The sequence below is a fragment of the Caretta caretta genome, chromosome 16, assembly GCF_965140235.1.
Source record: "Caretta caretta isolate rCarCar2 chromosome 16, rCarCar1.hap1, whole genome shotgun sequence".
Classification (NCBI taxonomy): Eukaryota; Metazoa; Chordata; order Testudines; family Cheloniidae; genus Caretta; species Caretta caretta.
Window position 1 is genome coordinate 16,060,116 of NC_134221.1, and position 16,706 is coordinate 16,076,821.

A 16,706-nucleotide genomic window follows, 5' to 3' on the forward strand; every position below is an offset into this window, starting at 1 on the left:
ACTGGTTAGAGTGTGCACCTCTGCCCTCTAATGGACAGACTCAGACCTGCTCCATTGTGTCAATGGCCCTGTACTGCTAGCAACTAATGAAAACTCAAATGATAGTAATTTGGGGAAGGAGGATCTCTCTTCTGTCCCCTGTTGTTGTTGTTAAGTTACTGTGATCCTGGTAAAAAGAAAAGGAGTACTTGTGGCACCTTAGAGACTAACCAATTTATTTGAGCATGAGCTTTCGTGAGCTACAGCTCTGTCTAGAGCTTAGCAGATAATTGATTTTTCGGTTCAGTAGCTGAACCAAAAATAGTTTAATTTCAATCCAAAACTGATTTAAAAAAAACTAAATGGTTGGTCTAGAAAATTTTGAAACAAACAGTTTGACTTTCAAAAAAAAATTCCATCACCATTATTTTAGAGGAAATAATTGGACCAATTCATGAATAGTTTTGGTCGCCCAAAACAATTTTTTGGTGAATTTACTATTCACCAAAACAGTGTCACTAATGACTGACAGTAACACCTCTGAAGTCCAATATGGCCATGAATTTGTGTTAATACTTTGCCTTTTAAAGAATATAATAGCTATGTAATTCTGCTGGAATATTTCTTACATAAAACAGAAGTACGTGCTAAAGTGCCATACACAGGAGCCATGATACTAGGCCAAAGGGTCAGAGTGGTGGTCACTCATGTATCCATCATTTTGATATGAGCTAAGTTCCCTGCATGAAGATTTGCTGAGAGAATCCCTGCCAGCCTTTTTAGGAACTCCCACATCAGTTCTCAGCTCACCTCCCCTACCCCTTTCCACCCTTACCCCTGTGTCCTGCCCTCCCCCATTCAAATTATCTAGGCCTTTTTTTACATAATAAAATATTAATGTCAGCATAGACAATCTCTCTGCAAAGGCTGCGTGTATTGAGCTTACGAGGCGTATAAGCTTTTAAAGAGCAGGACACTTTTACTACTTCCTAAGCATTTTCTTAGTCTTGAATCAATAATGCACTTACTATTCAGTATGTGGGTCATTTTTATTGTGTTCCTTCTCATGCTGTGTGTGCATATATGCATGCGCATGCACACACGCGTGATTTATCGCCATAGCCAGATCCAGGCCCCAAATCTGTCAGGGGCTTGATTGGGGACAGAGGCCAAGAAGCTAACTCTTGGACACAAGCATTGGGGAAGGGAAGAGGGGAGAGAGGGTGGCAATAATTCCCCCCAGCAATTTGTCAATGCAAGAAGAGAGAACCAGGAAACATATGAATAAAGAGGTGCTGAGAACATTGGGTTAAATCTCCCTCAGCTTCTTTGAATGTATACGTATATTTATCTCAGATACGGTTTCTGATCACTTTGCTCCCTGTTTGTTTGGAGGATCTTGGACTGTAGGTCACTCTGTTAATCCACAATCAAACTCACAAAACAAATAGTCACTGCTGGCAATCCTGTGTCTGAGATCTTAGCCTGCCTGTGGTGGGTTAGGTGGGTAAAGAGGTAAGGTAAGGCAAGGCTGTGGAGGTGAAAGGACTGTATCTGATGGTGATGGGATTATCGGTTCAGAAAGAAGGAGCTGTTCAAAAATTATTCCCTGGAAGCTGGGGCTGCGTGTGATGCATGTATTTGCCCGGTGCAAAGAGGAGATTATCTTCTTAAGAATGGAATTTTCAGCACAGAGAACAGTTAACCCCTGCCTCCTCAAAGCATAATATATACCTCTGCCCAGACCTCTAATGATGTGGGGAAAACACGAACTACATATCTTTGAACAATCAGCAGACAGACACAGGGCCAACTTTGGGGAGCCCAAAGCTGCAGCCCATCTATTCAGGGCCCTAGAAATACCAGTGTCAAGCTGTCTTTAAAATAAAGTTTCTAGCCTTTTTTACTATGAAGATAAATTGTTCACTAGGGTTGAAAGTTTACATCTTAAAATGTTGTCACTGTGATACTCCGCCCACATGTAAATTTCTAGGCAGTGTGTCCTAGTGAGTAGAACACTGACCTGGGACTCAAGAGACCTGGGTTCTGTTCCCAGCTCAAACACTGGCCTGCTGGGTGACTTTTGGCAAGTCATTTCACTGCTGTGTCTCAGTTTCCCCATGAGTAAAATGGGGATGATACTGCCCTCCTTTGTAAAGCACTTTGAGATCTACTGATGGAAAACACTACAGTGGAGCTGTGACAGACCTGTCAGAATGTTGGTTAAACTCCTTGCGTCACTGGGGTGAGTGCAGATTTAAGAGGAAAGATAAAAGGGTTTTATTCTGTACCCAGTTCTGTGACGGCAGAAACATGACCGTCCAGCTTGGAATATGAAGACTCTCAGTCACTCCTTTATTGCCAATGGGAAGAGCAAACTCTTTGTTCTCTGTCTTAGCTAGCTCAGTTGACCCTGGTACCACGCCTCATATAACCTTGGCAGAGACAGTTCACCTCTTTATCCTCATGAGGTGGACGTACTACTGAGTTCTAGGGAACGTTGTCTCTTGGTTAGAGCAGGAGCTGAGATTTTAGGGTTCTGTTACCAGTTCTGACCCTGACTCACTTTATTAGGGCCAGTCACTTAAGCCAGAATCTTCTAAAGTGGTCTCTGATTCTTGGATGCTTCAATTTTGGGGTGTCCAGCTGTAAACCTCGTAAGGGGCCTGATCTTCAGAAATTCTAAGCACCCAAAAATCCATCTGAAGTCAGTAGGAGCAGTGAGTGCTGAGCAACTCTGAAAATCAGAGTACAACCTGTCTTGAGTTGGATATCCAAGATCAGGGGCTGCTTCTGTAATGTTGGGCCTTAAGTCTTCTGAGCCTCATTTCCCCAGTCTGTAAAATGGGTACTGTGCCTGTCTACCACACAACTGTGTTCATAATTATGAAGCTTAATTATCGTTTGGAAAGTGGTTAGAGATGTTGGGCTGAAAAGAGTGCACCATATTATCAGCAGTAACTGTCGAATACCGCTGGACTATAATAAAGCACTAACAAGATCCTTCTAGAATTCACAATATAATAGATTGGAGGCGGGGGGAAGGAAACAAGTAGCCTGGACATATAGGTTGAATCTTTTCTATTTCTTTCCATGGTAAGACAGGCCCAGGGGAACACATGGGGCTTGGATGAACTGCATGCGGTTGACAGAATAAGTATATCTGCTTCAAGACAAAAAGGGGTGGGGGTGGAAGCAAGATGTCTTACTAGACATATCCCCGCTTATGATTACTAAGGGCTGTTTTATTCAGACAAAGTGGTGTCTGTTTCTGCTGACTCATGGAATCCTGAACAAGCACACAGACAAAATGTTTCCTAATGCCCCTTGCTGAGGAGTGACCTTGCACTCAGACAACCTTTGATTGGGAAGAAATAGAAAAAGAAACCGAGGGGGGGGGAAGGAGGGAAGAATAGGGAAGAGTGCAATCAATTGCGAAAACCACAGGAGCGGGGGAGGAGAGAGGATGAGTGACATGAGGGTGAGCCAGAATTAGAAGCGTCTCTGTACAGGGACCCCATTTCTACTGTGTTAATAATTCATACCAGCTCTGACTTTTCTTACCAACAAACAGGAAACAGCTTGTTAGTAAGGACATTTTTTTTCGCCCCTTTGCTTTCTCTGCCCTGAGACGAGCCCCTGGTGGCTAGTACAGAGGTGGAAGGGGATGTGGGGAAGGGCAGAAAGGATGCAAGTTATGCTGCCCCATCCTTCCCACCCCTCATCTGCCTCTCTTCCCTAGTGCCATCACCTTAGGGAGAAGGCCAGATACATTCCTAGGAGGATGAAACTTCTAAAATGTGTCACATAACTGCTGACATCACACCAGAATCTTTTCCTATGTACATGGCCATTTCCAAATTTCTCCTCAGAATGTTTGTTTAACATGAAAATGAATAAGAAGGCAATTTCTCATCCATCTCCAGCTGTGCAGCTCAGGTTTGCTCGCTTTTAGGAAGTAAGTGAGGCTCTTATAGCTACAAGGTCATTTACAGGTGCACCTACCCGACCGGGTTTTCAGGGGGTTGTATTTTGTCCCCCCCCTTACAATCTTCCGTCCAATCTACTGTATCTTCCCACAATTTGGAAGGAAAGGAAGAAAGCCTTTGGGTTTGTTTTTGTTTTTTTCCACAAAAAACATGCAGAAATTTTCCAGTGTTTTTTCCCAATGGAGAGACTCGATAACTTTAAGAAAAGGACAATTTTCCACTGAAATTTTCATTTAGGAAAAAAAGGCCTTTTTTATAAAAGGATTTTGAATGAAAAAATTCAGCCAGCGGGGCACACACATGCACTGCACACAGTCCTGGCTTCAATGTAATAATTTGTGAGCTGCTTCGTCTTTCCAAACCGATAATCCCATCACAGTCTGATATAGCCTCAGTCCCTTCCATGGCCTCATTATCCACCTACCCCAGCCAGAGATAGGAGAGAGGGCACAGAGTCAGCACCACCATGCCCTAACCTCACCCCATTCCCTGCCCCCAGACACTCCCCCTTGCCTTTAAGAGCATCTGAGATGATACCAACATAACAATTTAGTTGAAGTTTTCAGAAGTCAGATAGCTTAGACTCATTTCCTTCTTTAAAGATGTCTTGCACCAGACTCAATACATGGCTCAGGATAGCAGAATTTCACTTGGCTGGCGCTACTAGGTCATGCTTTCTAACCTGATTCAGAATGGTGGTATGAGACCCAGTCCCAGTTCGTACTGGTTTAGCTACTTCTGTTTCAGGCATGTGTTTTGATCAACTGTAATTTCAAAACCAGCAATGATTTGAAGACTATGGGTCTTTCAAGTCTTCTAGCACTATGCAATACTTGATGGTTCAGAGGAAGATGTAAATATCCCCATGATGCACTTGGGTGAATTGAGCAACTTTGTATAGGGGGTGGGTGGAAATACTGCAGAACTGTTTGTTTAGTATGAGAGAGGTTCACCACATATACGTGTTAGATTATTTTCAAGCATCCAGATGCCTCTGCTGGCGAGTTATGCTGCTTGCCAGCTGTTAGAAATAATCTCTGAAAAATTAATTATAGCTGTTTCACCCATCTCTCCCCTCTCAAATGTGTGAAGAGCAAAAACTAATTGTCAGTGAAATATTTCCATTTCTCTGGGAATTCCATCCTGACTACTGGCAGGTTATCTGTTTATGCCCTGAAGCATGAGATGTAATTACCTACAAATGTAATTTTTGGTTATAAAAATCACCTTGTCCTTTCTTAAATCCAGACACAACATTTGACCCTATGAGTCAAAAGCAGCAAGAAAAAAATATTTAACTAGGCTATTTTTAAATAAAAAATATTTAAGCAGCTGGTGTATAGTCATATTTTTTTATTTTTGAAAAAAAAGTTCTTTAATTAAAGCCAGCTGAAGATAGTAGAATAGTTTTTGATTTAAGGATCTCTGAATTTGGTGTTTGTTGACGATTCACATTTTCTAAGATTGTCCTACACAGAGCTGATTGAATAACTGATTTTTCAATTCAGTGGCTGAACTAAAACAATTCTTTAAAAAAAAAAGTTCAAACCAAAACGGATTATTTTTCCTTGCCAAAATGAAAAAAAAAAATCATTTGGGGTCAAATGAAATATTTCCTTGGACCTGAAATGAAATTTGTTGCGTTTGATACCTGTGTTTCAAAATGAAACATGGTTTCAAAATGAAAAGTCAAAACATTTCAAAATGGATGAAACCACCCATTTCAGTGTTTTTTGGAAATTTAAGAATTTTTTTTTTTTTGGCTGAAGCTGTTCACTGATTTCACCCCAAATTTGTGAATAGTTTTGGTGCCCCAGAGACTGCATATTTTGGCAAATTTAGTAGTCACCAAAAAAAAAAAAAATAAAGATGCCCAGCTAAACCTTCATTGCAGGAGTGTCTTACCTGTAACTCTGATGCTGAATTGGAATCCCCGTCTCACGAGTCCCATTTTGGAGGTGGGATGAGGAACTCAGATAAAGGAAAGTCAAGCCCAAACTGGTCACTAAAAACCAAAGCTTCTCCTGGGCATTTCAAGCTTCGACAACAAAAAAAGAAAGTTGAGGAGTTTTTGTTTTAAACACTGAAGTTAATTATTTGGGAAAGGGGACAGATTGATTTCCTCTGCAACCAAAGTTCTCCGTTTTCTCCACAGAAGAGGGATTGCACAGACAATGGCAGTTCAGACTTCCTCCTTCACCAATCTACCTCAGACCTGTTCTGGGGCGCGGAGGAAACCATCTGTATGGATGGTGGAGTTCAGGTTCCATGGCCTACTCAGTGTTTTGCTCTCTCTGTTGAGACTGCCAATTATGTTACCAGTTATGGTGGACTTTTTGTGATCTCTGCCTGCTAGGAACTGGCCTGAGACAAACTTATTGTGCAAAGGCCACCGAGTGCTAAGAACTGTTGGTTGTTCGCTATCGACCTGCACCAGCTCTGAACCAGTGGTCTAGAGAGGGCAGCCCCATAATCCAGTATTCATTACCTTGATTTATCCCGTCTTCTAACTTTCTCCACCACGTATTGTTATAATCCTCCGCAGTTAGGGTTTTATAATGAAAGTGCTTAGAGAACCTTCATCAGAATGAAGGTCAGAGGCTTTATTCGAATTACAGGTATATGACACCAGGAGCCAAATTCATCCCTGGTGTATTTACATTGAGGCCAATGGAGTTTTATTTTGCCCTACTTACCACGTTACTAGATGCCCGATTAATGTGAGGCTCCATACCCAACTCACGGGGTGGGGGCGGGAGGACAAAGATCTGCACTAGGAACTAGCACAGGCAAATCACTCCTTTGCCCCCTGAAAAGGGACAGAAAATAAAAGGAATGATGTTTGGGTGCCTGTCGAACACGTACAATATAATCAGCTGCTGTGAAGAGCACTTGGGGCTGGCAGAATATTAGTGCTGATAGGGCCTCTAATCCTAGGATTAATCTGGGGAACTCGGCTAAGTGTAAAGAAGAGAAACAGAACATCAAATGCACTGGAATGAAAATTTCAGCTTTATCCTGCAGTCTCCGAGACAAACAACTCCAACTTTGTGCTTCAAAGAAAAACAATAACCAACTGCATTAAATAGAATACATCTCTCTGTGCTTGTGAGCATATGTGAGAGAGACAGAATGTTGTTATGGGCGCTGTTTGTTTAAACCTTTCCGCAGCAGGAGCGGGCAGGGTAAATACACAGGCTGATTCATTAGTGCTCCTGACCATCTGCTCCTCAGAGCTTGGAGCTGAGGCTGAGCTCCGACTCCACAGGTCGGGTCAGAACGGGGTTTGACAGCAGTGAGGTTAGAGATTTACACATCTCCTGTGGCTGTTGGGTGTCAATCTTCTCAGTGATTGACAGGTTGCTTGCGGGGGCGAGAGGAAAGAGGACTAAAAGACACCCATGGTTCATCAGAGCACTGCTTGATACAGTAGAATGTGCTTTTGTAATGTCTGCTGCTCCTTGTGGCACTAATTGCAGGAAATCCAGTAATCAGGTGCAAGTGAATAATGTCTACAGTTGCCTTTGCAGAATCTGAATAAAATTTGATCCTAACTTAAGCACTTTGTTGCTGTCCTAAGCAAAACAGGGACTTTGTAGACTAATCAGCTAATCTTTAAGATGGAAATCAAAGGCAGGGTCATATGGCACCCTACTAGAAGCATAAGGAGCTCTCAATTGTGTCATAAGGTCCTTAAGACACCTGAAGTGCAATCAGGATGGGCTAGTGGTGTTAAGGGGGGAGGACTGCAATCTGGTAGGAGTGGGGGTGAATGCAGTTAGCTGCAGTTATCTAGCTACCAATATCCACAGGAGGAAATTGCATACAGATTTCCAACTGTGTCCACCTCTGAAATTGCCCCAAATTGAAAAAACTTGAAGGCCACAGAAATTCTAATTCCTCTCAGTGATATTTTCCCTACAAAACACAAGTGTCTCCTATCGAAACTTCCAGATGTGTCCCTGATAAACCAAGAATCTTAGATTATTTTAGCTAAGAATCAATAAAAAGTCCCTTTGCAACTTGCTTTTATTAGTCCCTGTTTTAATTCAGAATATTGTCCTTACCTGCTTCCATAAACGGGCTCTGATCCTAATCCTTGTGTGTGTCAAATTTGCCCATCTACTGTCAGTTGTCACTAGCCTTCACTACTCTTTTCCTCTGGGCTTGATCCTGAGAGGTGGCAAGCACCCACAATTTCCATTAGCTTCAGTGGGAATGATGGGTGCCGAGCACCTCATGGAATCAGGCCCTAATACGGAAACACTGCCAAACCTCTTCTTTTCTTGCCGTCAGTCTTTTGTCACTTTACCTATGGCCCGATCGTGTTCACTTTGAAATCAATTGGAGTTTTGCCACTGATTTCCAAAGGAGCAAAGTCAGACTTTTAGTCAGGTTCCTTCTAAACCTGCAGTTGATATCAGCCGCAGTAGGTGTGACTGAAATGCCTTTCATCCTAGTCCCTCTATACCACAGCTGTTTGCAGTACTTGCAACGAAATCTGAAAACCCTCCAAAAATCTGAGGTTCTTGCTTTGTGTGTGTTGGTGTTGTAACACAGGTCTAGATTGGGGTGGGGGGGAAATCTACAGAACACTGAGGTTTGTTTTATTATTTGTCAAACAAATGCATTTTCATTTAGAAATTGTCCTATTTAAGAAAATCTTCCGTTTTTAAAATTCAAAACTTTATTTCAAGGACCAATTTTAGTATCAAAATTGATATTTTGTCTTGAGGCAAAATCTTCCATTTGTATTAGTCACATTTCTTTACTATTATAGTACTTATTTTGTGAAAAGCAAAATTTGTGCCCTCTTAAAATGGCGGTGTTGACAATAATCCTAGCAATCCGACCCAGGAAGCAATTACATTACACCTGCATGGGGTTCCATTGACTCCAGTCACATTGTGTGTGCAGGCACAAGGGCCCAAGCAAATCAGATTGCAAGAACAGGACCATAATTAATATTTTGGATGAAATTTCACAATAAAAATGGGGTGACACTAATATTTGTATTTTTCACAGCCCAGCTCAGAATGTATTTGATTTTTTTTTTTAAATATAGTATTTTTCCCCAACTAGGCTGTTAGTGGTTTTCTGTTTTGTTTTTTTCCTGGCATGGAGATCCACAGAGGGCTACATTTGTATTTTTGTGCAGCTTTCATCGTTCACAACAAATGTCTAGCTTATTTAAAGCATTCAACATCTTAACAATAAATGAAGTAATTTCATCTACAAAAATATATATATATATATATATATACTTTGTGCTATAATACACAAGTGGTTTATCTGGTAGAAAAGCAAACAACTTCCCATCTTCATTAAGGGCCAAATTCTGCTCCTATTAAAGTCAATTGCAAAATTTCCACTGACTTTACTGGGAGCAGGAGCAGGCCCTAAAAACTAACTGGTTTTATAGAGTTGTAGGGCTCTCTCATTTTGCATCCAGATTTTTTTTTTATACCTTCCATCTCTCTTCACCCCAGTTGAATAACCAGTCCAGCTCCAGTGTCTTGTATTTATATTCTTTTGTATTGCCAGACTTTAATCTCTTTTTTCTCAGCTAGCCTCTCAATAAACCTGTAACTGGTTCTCTGACCTCCATGCCCTTACTCCTCTTGGTATTTCAGTACCTAAGCAGTTTCATGTCTGATGCACAAGATCATCTGCCTATTGCTCACTAACTTGGATCATGTTCCCTCTTGATAGGTATGGTCTGAGGACTCAATTCTGCAAAGTGTTAGGCACCATCAACTCTAGTGCACTAAGCACCACTTAAGAGTTTCTCAGCACCTTGCAGGATCAGATTGTAAGTGATGTTTTCAGCTCCAGGGCATAATTTTTAGAGATGGATCCCAAATCCAAACCCTGGAACCAAACACCCTTACATTTGGGGTAAATATTTATCAGGCTTTGAACATTGCAGCAGGCTCCATCTCTATACTGGGCTGAAGCAAAACCTTGAATCTGAACTCACCTGGACTTTGAGGAGGTTCAGATCTGGATTTGAACAGTCACCGTAACCCATTTCTAGACAGTTCATGCTCTCAAGCAGATCTTCCAGATATAATAGCACAAGAGTGCCTCTAATTGGTCATTATAAAACTGTACTCAGATTAGGCTATTGGAGTTTGCTCTGCCACCTTGGGGCGTGGTCTCACCAGCTAAACAGGGGTGGTATCATATCTTTACACAACAGAAAAAATAGTGACCAAAATACAGCATACAAAATAATAGGAAAATGGAAACATCAGATTGCCATGAGAATAATCAAGCAGCCATGAATGGTAGCATATGACTTAAAAAAAAAAAAGTCAAATCAGCTCATGTAAGCCTTTTATAATGAAAGTGTAAATATCTTGAATCCTCAAAATAATCTACCTAGGGTCTCCCTGCATGCATGAGGGAACAGATACTGAAATAATACCTGGAATTGTTTCAATGGCACTTTTTAAATGATCTTCTCAGAACCAACACAGGAGCTAAAGGCTAGCCATCTGCTTCTGCTCTCCCCCTCCTCCATACGGAGCTGCAATCCACCTACCATTTGGAAATTTATTGAGTATCTCAAGAGACAGAACATCTTAATGAGCTTTAAAAAAACAACAACAAAGTTCATTGTAGGAGAGGAAGGGAGAGAGTCACTACCTTTGTGACTTGCTTGATGACTATTGTGAGGTTGTACCCAACTGTATGAGTGACTCACTACTGGAGTGCCCCTCTCATGGCTGGGCCTGGCATAGACGTTCTCCCCTCTCTAGCAGCCCATGCAGACAGTTGCTGTAGCCCTGTGATGGTCCACCTATTTTCATGACTCAGCCCTCCAGCCAGGTTGCATTTTAGTCTAACCCTTCCAGTTTAATAGAAAGTCCAACAGAAATAATTGTCCAATCCCTCCATCCAGTCTGCCACCATCAATCCTGGGTCCAGTGGTCCCTATGCCCTTTTCTCAGGGCCCTCAAAAATGCTTGTCCCCTTACATCAGGGACTTCACACCACCTTCCCCAGTGGCTGGTAGGAGAACCCAGGCCTGCCCTTTTCACTGGGTTCCAGTCCAAGACCCTAAGACTAGCAGTCAAAGCTCACTCCACCAAACTGCTTGCTGCCACATCTTTTTCCCCCGCTAAGCCTTTCCTTGGGCTCTCTTCCCCCTGCAAGAATCATCTTGTGCCTTCTATACCCCTTCCTACCCTACTACCAGAAGAGTGACTACAGAGTTCCTCCCCCCCCCCCCTGCAGCTCCCTTCTTTTCTAAACTTCCTCTGTTTGCATCACCCAGCCCCTCCCCAGCTGGGTTTCATCATTAATTAGGCCTGACCCACCCTCCAGGTGCAACCAGGTGGACTCAATTGGCCTCTCCAGCCCACATTAACCCTTCCATCACCTGTGTGGGGTAAGCACCCCATCACCCCAACCTCCATCTTCTCGCATGTTCACTTTTCTTTAAACTATGTCTGCACGTGTCCTGTTACAGCATTTAATGTGCAATTAATAAACCTTATTGTATCTTCCACAGCTAGACTGGGCCCTGCACTGGGTACTCATTATGGGGCATAAAGTGAAATATGGACATCCTTCACACCCCTGCGTGGGCTATGCAGACTTTGGGTTCAGATGTATAGGAGTAAGCAGGCTACGCATCCGCTACTCCCCTCCCTTCAGAACAGGTGTGTGGGACGTGGGTAGAGTCTTGCTCCTCTTCCTCCTTCCCTAAACACACCAGCCCACACCTGAGTCAGTGAGATGGGCATCCTAATTTGCTGCTATCCTTATCCCAGCAGTAAATTGCTGCCCCCTAGAAGAAGGGGGAAGCAGGAGGAGAATAGTGCCTGTCAGAGGCACCTTTCTTTCCTTGCAGTGCTCCTGGGGCAAGACTGTTGTGTGTCACCCCATACAAAATGCTTATACCATGTATGTTTCTGTTTTGCAGTGATTTCATTGGTGCTGTTTTTGCATATTGTGTTTTCTCTTGCATTGTCCATATCCCTTGTTACGTTTTGACTCTGATGTTCTTTCCCCATGATGTTTGTCCCCTGTGTGAACCTGCCTGGTCACTACTTAGAAAAGAAGCCTCTCCAGGGAAAACGCAGAGGAAAGTGAGCCTCTGAGGCCTAGTCTACACTGAAAGGTTTGCTAGTAAAGCTACAGAAAACCTTTTCAGTGCCAATGCAGCTTTATGGGCAAAAGAGGGCTTTTGTCAACATTGCTTACAGAGAATCCCTGAATGAAATAAACCGTGCTAGCAAAATCTTTTTTTTTTTTAAAACAGTATAATTTGTGTCTGCAGTAGGCATTTGCTAGCATAGAAATGTTGTTAAAACAAACAACAGCCCTAAAGGATATTAGGAAACAGACAAAAGTTTCTAGTGTAGACCTTGCCTTAGTGGCATTTTTCCCTCTTATATGGCTTACCCTTGTGTTAAGAGGTGCTTTGCTGCTATTTGTGCCATCTTTCAGATGAGAGGCAAAACCAAGGTACCAGGACTATTACCTGTTTGTTTGTCCCAGTAAAATAAATTAGCTGTCTTAGACTTAAAAGCCAGAAGGGACCATCGGGATCATCTAGTCTGACCTCCTGCATATTGAGGTTCTGTGGCCTGCACCTACCCTCTCCTGTAATAGACTCATAACCTCTGGCTGAGTTACTGAAGTCCCCAAATCATGATTTAAACCTTCAAGTTACAGAAAATCCACCATTTACTCTACTTTAAACCAGCAAGTATCCTGGTTTCATGATGATGAAGTTTTGAGCGTACTGCAGCAGAACAATGACCCAATGCTAAATTTCTCCTACAGTTTCAATTGGATATGGGTTTCTTCATTTTCCATCAGCCACTTTCATATAGTGCTGCTGTGTATTAGTAAATAACTCCTACAATCCATCCAATAGGTGCCTGCATTTCAGTAATGAATGCAAGTAATTCCTCATTATAGGGAGTTGGATGATTGTGCTATATTGTATCTTAAATTATATACCAGTATTCTATAAATATATATAGATATACACATACACACACCCCCACAATGGAACATAAGCCTTACCATATGGGATCAGGCCCCTGTTCCATCCAACCTACTAGTGGCCAATGTATTTTTTTCCTTCAAAGGAAGATGGGGAAAACTATCACAAAACACTTGGCCAATTGTGCAGTGCTCTAAATTCGTACCTGACCTCTGCAAGTGAGTCTGAAGCATAGCATTGATTCACCTTATTCCATTTGCATAGATGCAAGTGTTGTTAAAAGGCAAGAAAATTACCCAGCACCTTTTGTTTTAAAGATTAGCTGAAGTGTCGATTTAATATCAAATGTCCTTTTACCAGGAGAAGAGTTTGTTAATCTGATAATTTTGCTCTAATTACTACTGTCCTTCTGTGGTTCCAGAGGCTTCTGTTTCTTTACACACAACTGGATCAAACCAATATTACTAAAGTTACAAAGTCAAGCACTCAAACGTTAAGAAATGCCAGAATTAAGGTTGCTTGTGCAATGTGAATTCAATTCCCTTGGGCACGTGCATTATGACACAGTCTTTAATTACAGACAGCCTTAATTCTGGCATTTCCTAACTTTTGAGTGCAACCTTAATAATGTTCCTTTCTTGCAGGTTGTGTGAGAGATTTCCTATATTTTTGAAGACAAACTGAATAAACAAATTCCATCACGTGACATCACTGACACCCACACAGTTCATCAGCAGGGCTGGAACCTTTCGTTCCACTGCACAGAGTGTTGCCTCTTGACTTAATGGAGTCAGTGCTAACAATAGGGGATTCTCATCCACTCTGTGGGCCAGCCCGGCAGGGGGATGAAACACACGCTTTGCCAGTGAGTTTCAGAGATAGCTGCTGACAGCAGAGGAATGTTGGGTTTCCTCCCTGGCTCTGGAAGAGAATGTGCTCTAGTGGGCATAGACCTCAGTGCCTGCCCATTCCCACCCACGCTTGACCCTTTCTGGCTCCATCCCCTCCATTTTGTTCCTGTCACAGTCCTGTCTCTTCCCAACCTCTGGCTCCTTGTCTCAGTCCCAGTCTCCTTGCCCAGCCAGTCCTATGCTCTCTCTCCAGTTTTATGTCTAAATTCCAATCTTCCCTCTCCCCTCTCTACCCAGTTCCAGTCTTCCTGCCCTGTCAGTCCAAGTTCCCCTTTCCTGGCTCCTCATCTGGTATGTCTCTCCCCTCCTCCGGTCTTGGTCTCATCCAGTCTCAATCATGGGCAAAACACCCACCTTTTCTCTTAGCCTTATCTTGAAAATGGCTGAACCATTTTGTCTGAAATTTTCCCAAAATTTCAGCCTGAGAGATACCCAGCATATCAAATTTCATCCTGAAGGGTTAAAATTTGGCAATGTTATAGGTAACTGGAAACAGGATGTTTGTCATGGGACGTGTGGGCAGCTTGAATAATAGTTGGCACTACCAGCCCCACCTTTAACAACACTAAGGCTCGCCTTCTTCTCTTATTATTGTTCATCTTCCAGGAGAACCCATACCTGTGCAGTGATGAGTGTGATGCTTCCACCCCTGACCTGGCCCACCCACCAAAGCTGATGTTCGACAAAGAGGATGAAGGGCTGGCCACCTACTGGCAGAGCGTGACCTGGAGCCGCTACCCAGAACCCCTGCTGGCTAACATCACACTTTCCTGGAACAAGAGCATAGAGCTGACAGATGACATTGTGGTGACCTTCGAGTACGGACGCCCCACCATCATGATGCTGGAGAAGTCCCTGGACAATGGGAGGACTTGGCACCCATACCAGTACTATGCGGATGACTGCATGGAAGCCTTTGGCATGCCAGCCCGGCGGGTCAGAGACCTCTCTACTACCAGTGCCAACAGGATCATCTGCACAGAGGAGTACTCCCGCTGGGCAGGCTCCAAGAAGGAGAAGAACGTGCGGTTGGAGGTGAGGGATCGCTTTGCCATTTTCGCTGGCCAGGACCTCAGGAACATGGACAACCTGTACACCAGGCTGGAGAGCGCCAAGGGCTTGAAGGACTTCTTCACCATGACTGACCTGCGGATGAGGTTGCTAAGACCGGCACTTGGGGGCACCTACGTGCAGAGGGAGAACTTGTACAAATACTTCTATGCTGTCTCCAACATTGAAGTCACCGGCAGGTAACAGTTACTATATCCATGTTTGTCTCTCTTCTTCGAGGGATGGGGAAGGGGACCTAGTGTTAATATCAGAAAGAACCCAACTATATGCGTTTGTCAACCCATCAGATCATCAACTCAGTATTTCTCCCCTTCCTCACCACTCTCCCAATTCAAGACAATATCAACACTTGAGCAGAGGGGTGGCATGTCCCCTCACGGGATTACAAATGAGCCTCCTGAAGGGACTGTGAGAGTCTGCCATGAAGAATTGCTGAGTCCCCACACTCAAACACAATAGCCAATCTAGCAGCAAGAGCAGGAGATTAAAGAGTTGGGAAGTGGGTGTTCTGAGTTCTATTCCCAGCTCTGCCACAGACTTGCTCTTTGTCCTGGGCCAAGTCACTCAGCTCCCCTGTATCTCCACTGCCCCCCACCAATAAAATGGGGGTATTAATACCTATATTATTAGAGTGTTTTGAGATTTTATTAATGTTATAAAACACTTTGAAATGAAAAGCAGCATAGAAGTACAGGAGGCTCTCTGGTATGTAAACATAGACTTTCCTTCACTCCAACCAGAGGGATGGCATAATATATGTCAAAAAGTTGATCATCTTCACCCTGGAGCAAGGGATGCCTCTGAATATTGGGTAAGTTTGAGTTAGGTCAACAGCTTCCTCCAGCCCCTTCACTGATCTCCCTTCTTGCTAGCACTGCTGCTCTTCTGCCCATCAAACTATCTGACCCCCAACCCATTTAGCAGCGCAATCTATCAGGTAGCATAGTAGATTGTTGGGAAAGGCCAAACACCCACTCAGATGTGACCCGAGATTTAACTGTGTTAAAGGGATCACAAATAAGAGATTCATCTCCCGGGCTAGAGGGCTGGAATAACATCCACTGAGAACCTACTTTGCCCTGCTGCTATATGCACACAAGTTTTCCAGTAACACCTCAGTCCTGCCCTTCATTAACCACGGCTATTATAGTCCCGAGCACTGACACAGCTCTGCCAATTCACCTCAGTCCTGACACCTACTCCGCTGCTATTCCAGCCCTTTAACACAGGACGACAGTCTCTGCCCTGAAAACCTTTCTAAGGTTGTCTAAGATGATGAGTGATATATGAAGGCTGGTGGAGAGGGATACTAGGCTCCAATCACTGAACTCCATTTCATTTATGATGCACGTCAAGATTTGAACCTGGCTCTTCAGAGATGATGGTCTACCCCACTGAACCCCACACCCCAGGCTGTCAGTGTTTTAGTCACAAGAGGTCTTTGTGAAGTTTTATCCCACTGGCAATTTTGTTGTTTCCCTTGGTTTCAATGCTTATTTCTCTGTGCAATGCCATATGTTACGTTATGACATCAACCGAAAAAGCAAAGTAAGGTGGAAAAGTGCCGAGCTGGCTAATTTCCCATCCAGCTTGTGTGAGACTTGCAAGCAGGAGGGAAAAATTCCCACCCAACTAGCAAGGCTCTCAACGATCACCAGAGTGACAGAAGAGCATCTTGTATCATTTCCAAACTGCTTGCTGCTAAGACTTGCAAGTAGAAATGTTTGGGAGGTGCCACCGTGGTTGGGTTTTCTGAATTCATGCCCAGGAAAAGGAAACCGTGCAAAGAAA

General features: G+C 43.2%; 1 protein-coding gene across 4 annotated transcripts in view; it reads left to right on the plus strand.

Annotated features, from left to right (window-relative positions):
- Window positions 1–16,706, plus strand: part of NTNG2 (netrin G2) — a 72,799-nt gene that overhangs the window by 15,684 nt on the left and 40,409 nt on the right. For 3 of the 4 annotated variants that reach the window (XM_048822381.2, XM_048822380.2, XM_048822382.2), the window contains one exon: window positions 14,451–15,094. In XM_048822381.2, coding sequence (XP_048678338.1) covers window positions 14,451–15,094 — 644 coding nt within the window. Of the gene's footprint in view, window positions 1–11,487; window positions 11,639–14,450; window positions 15,095–16,706 lie in introns of all 4 variants that reach the window. The other variant, XM_048822383.2, reaches the window with a different exon arrangement.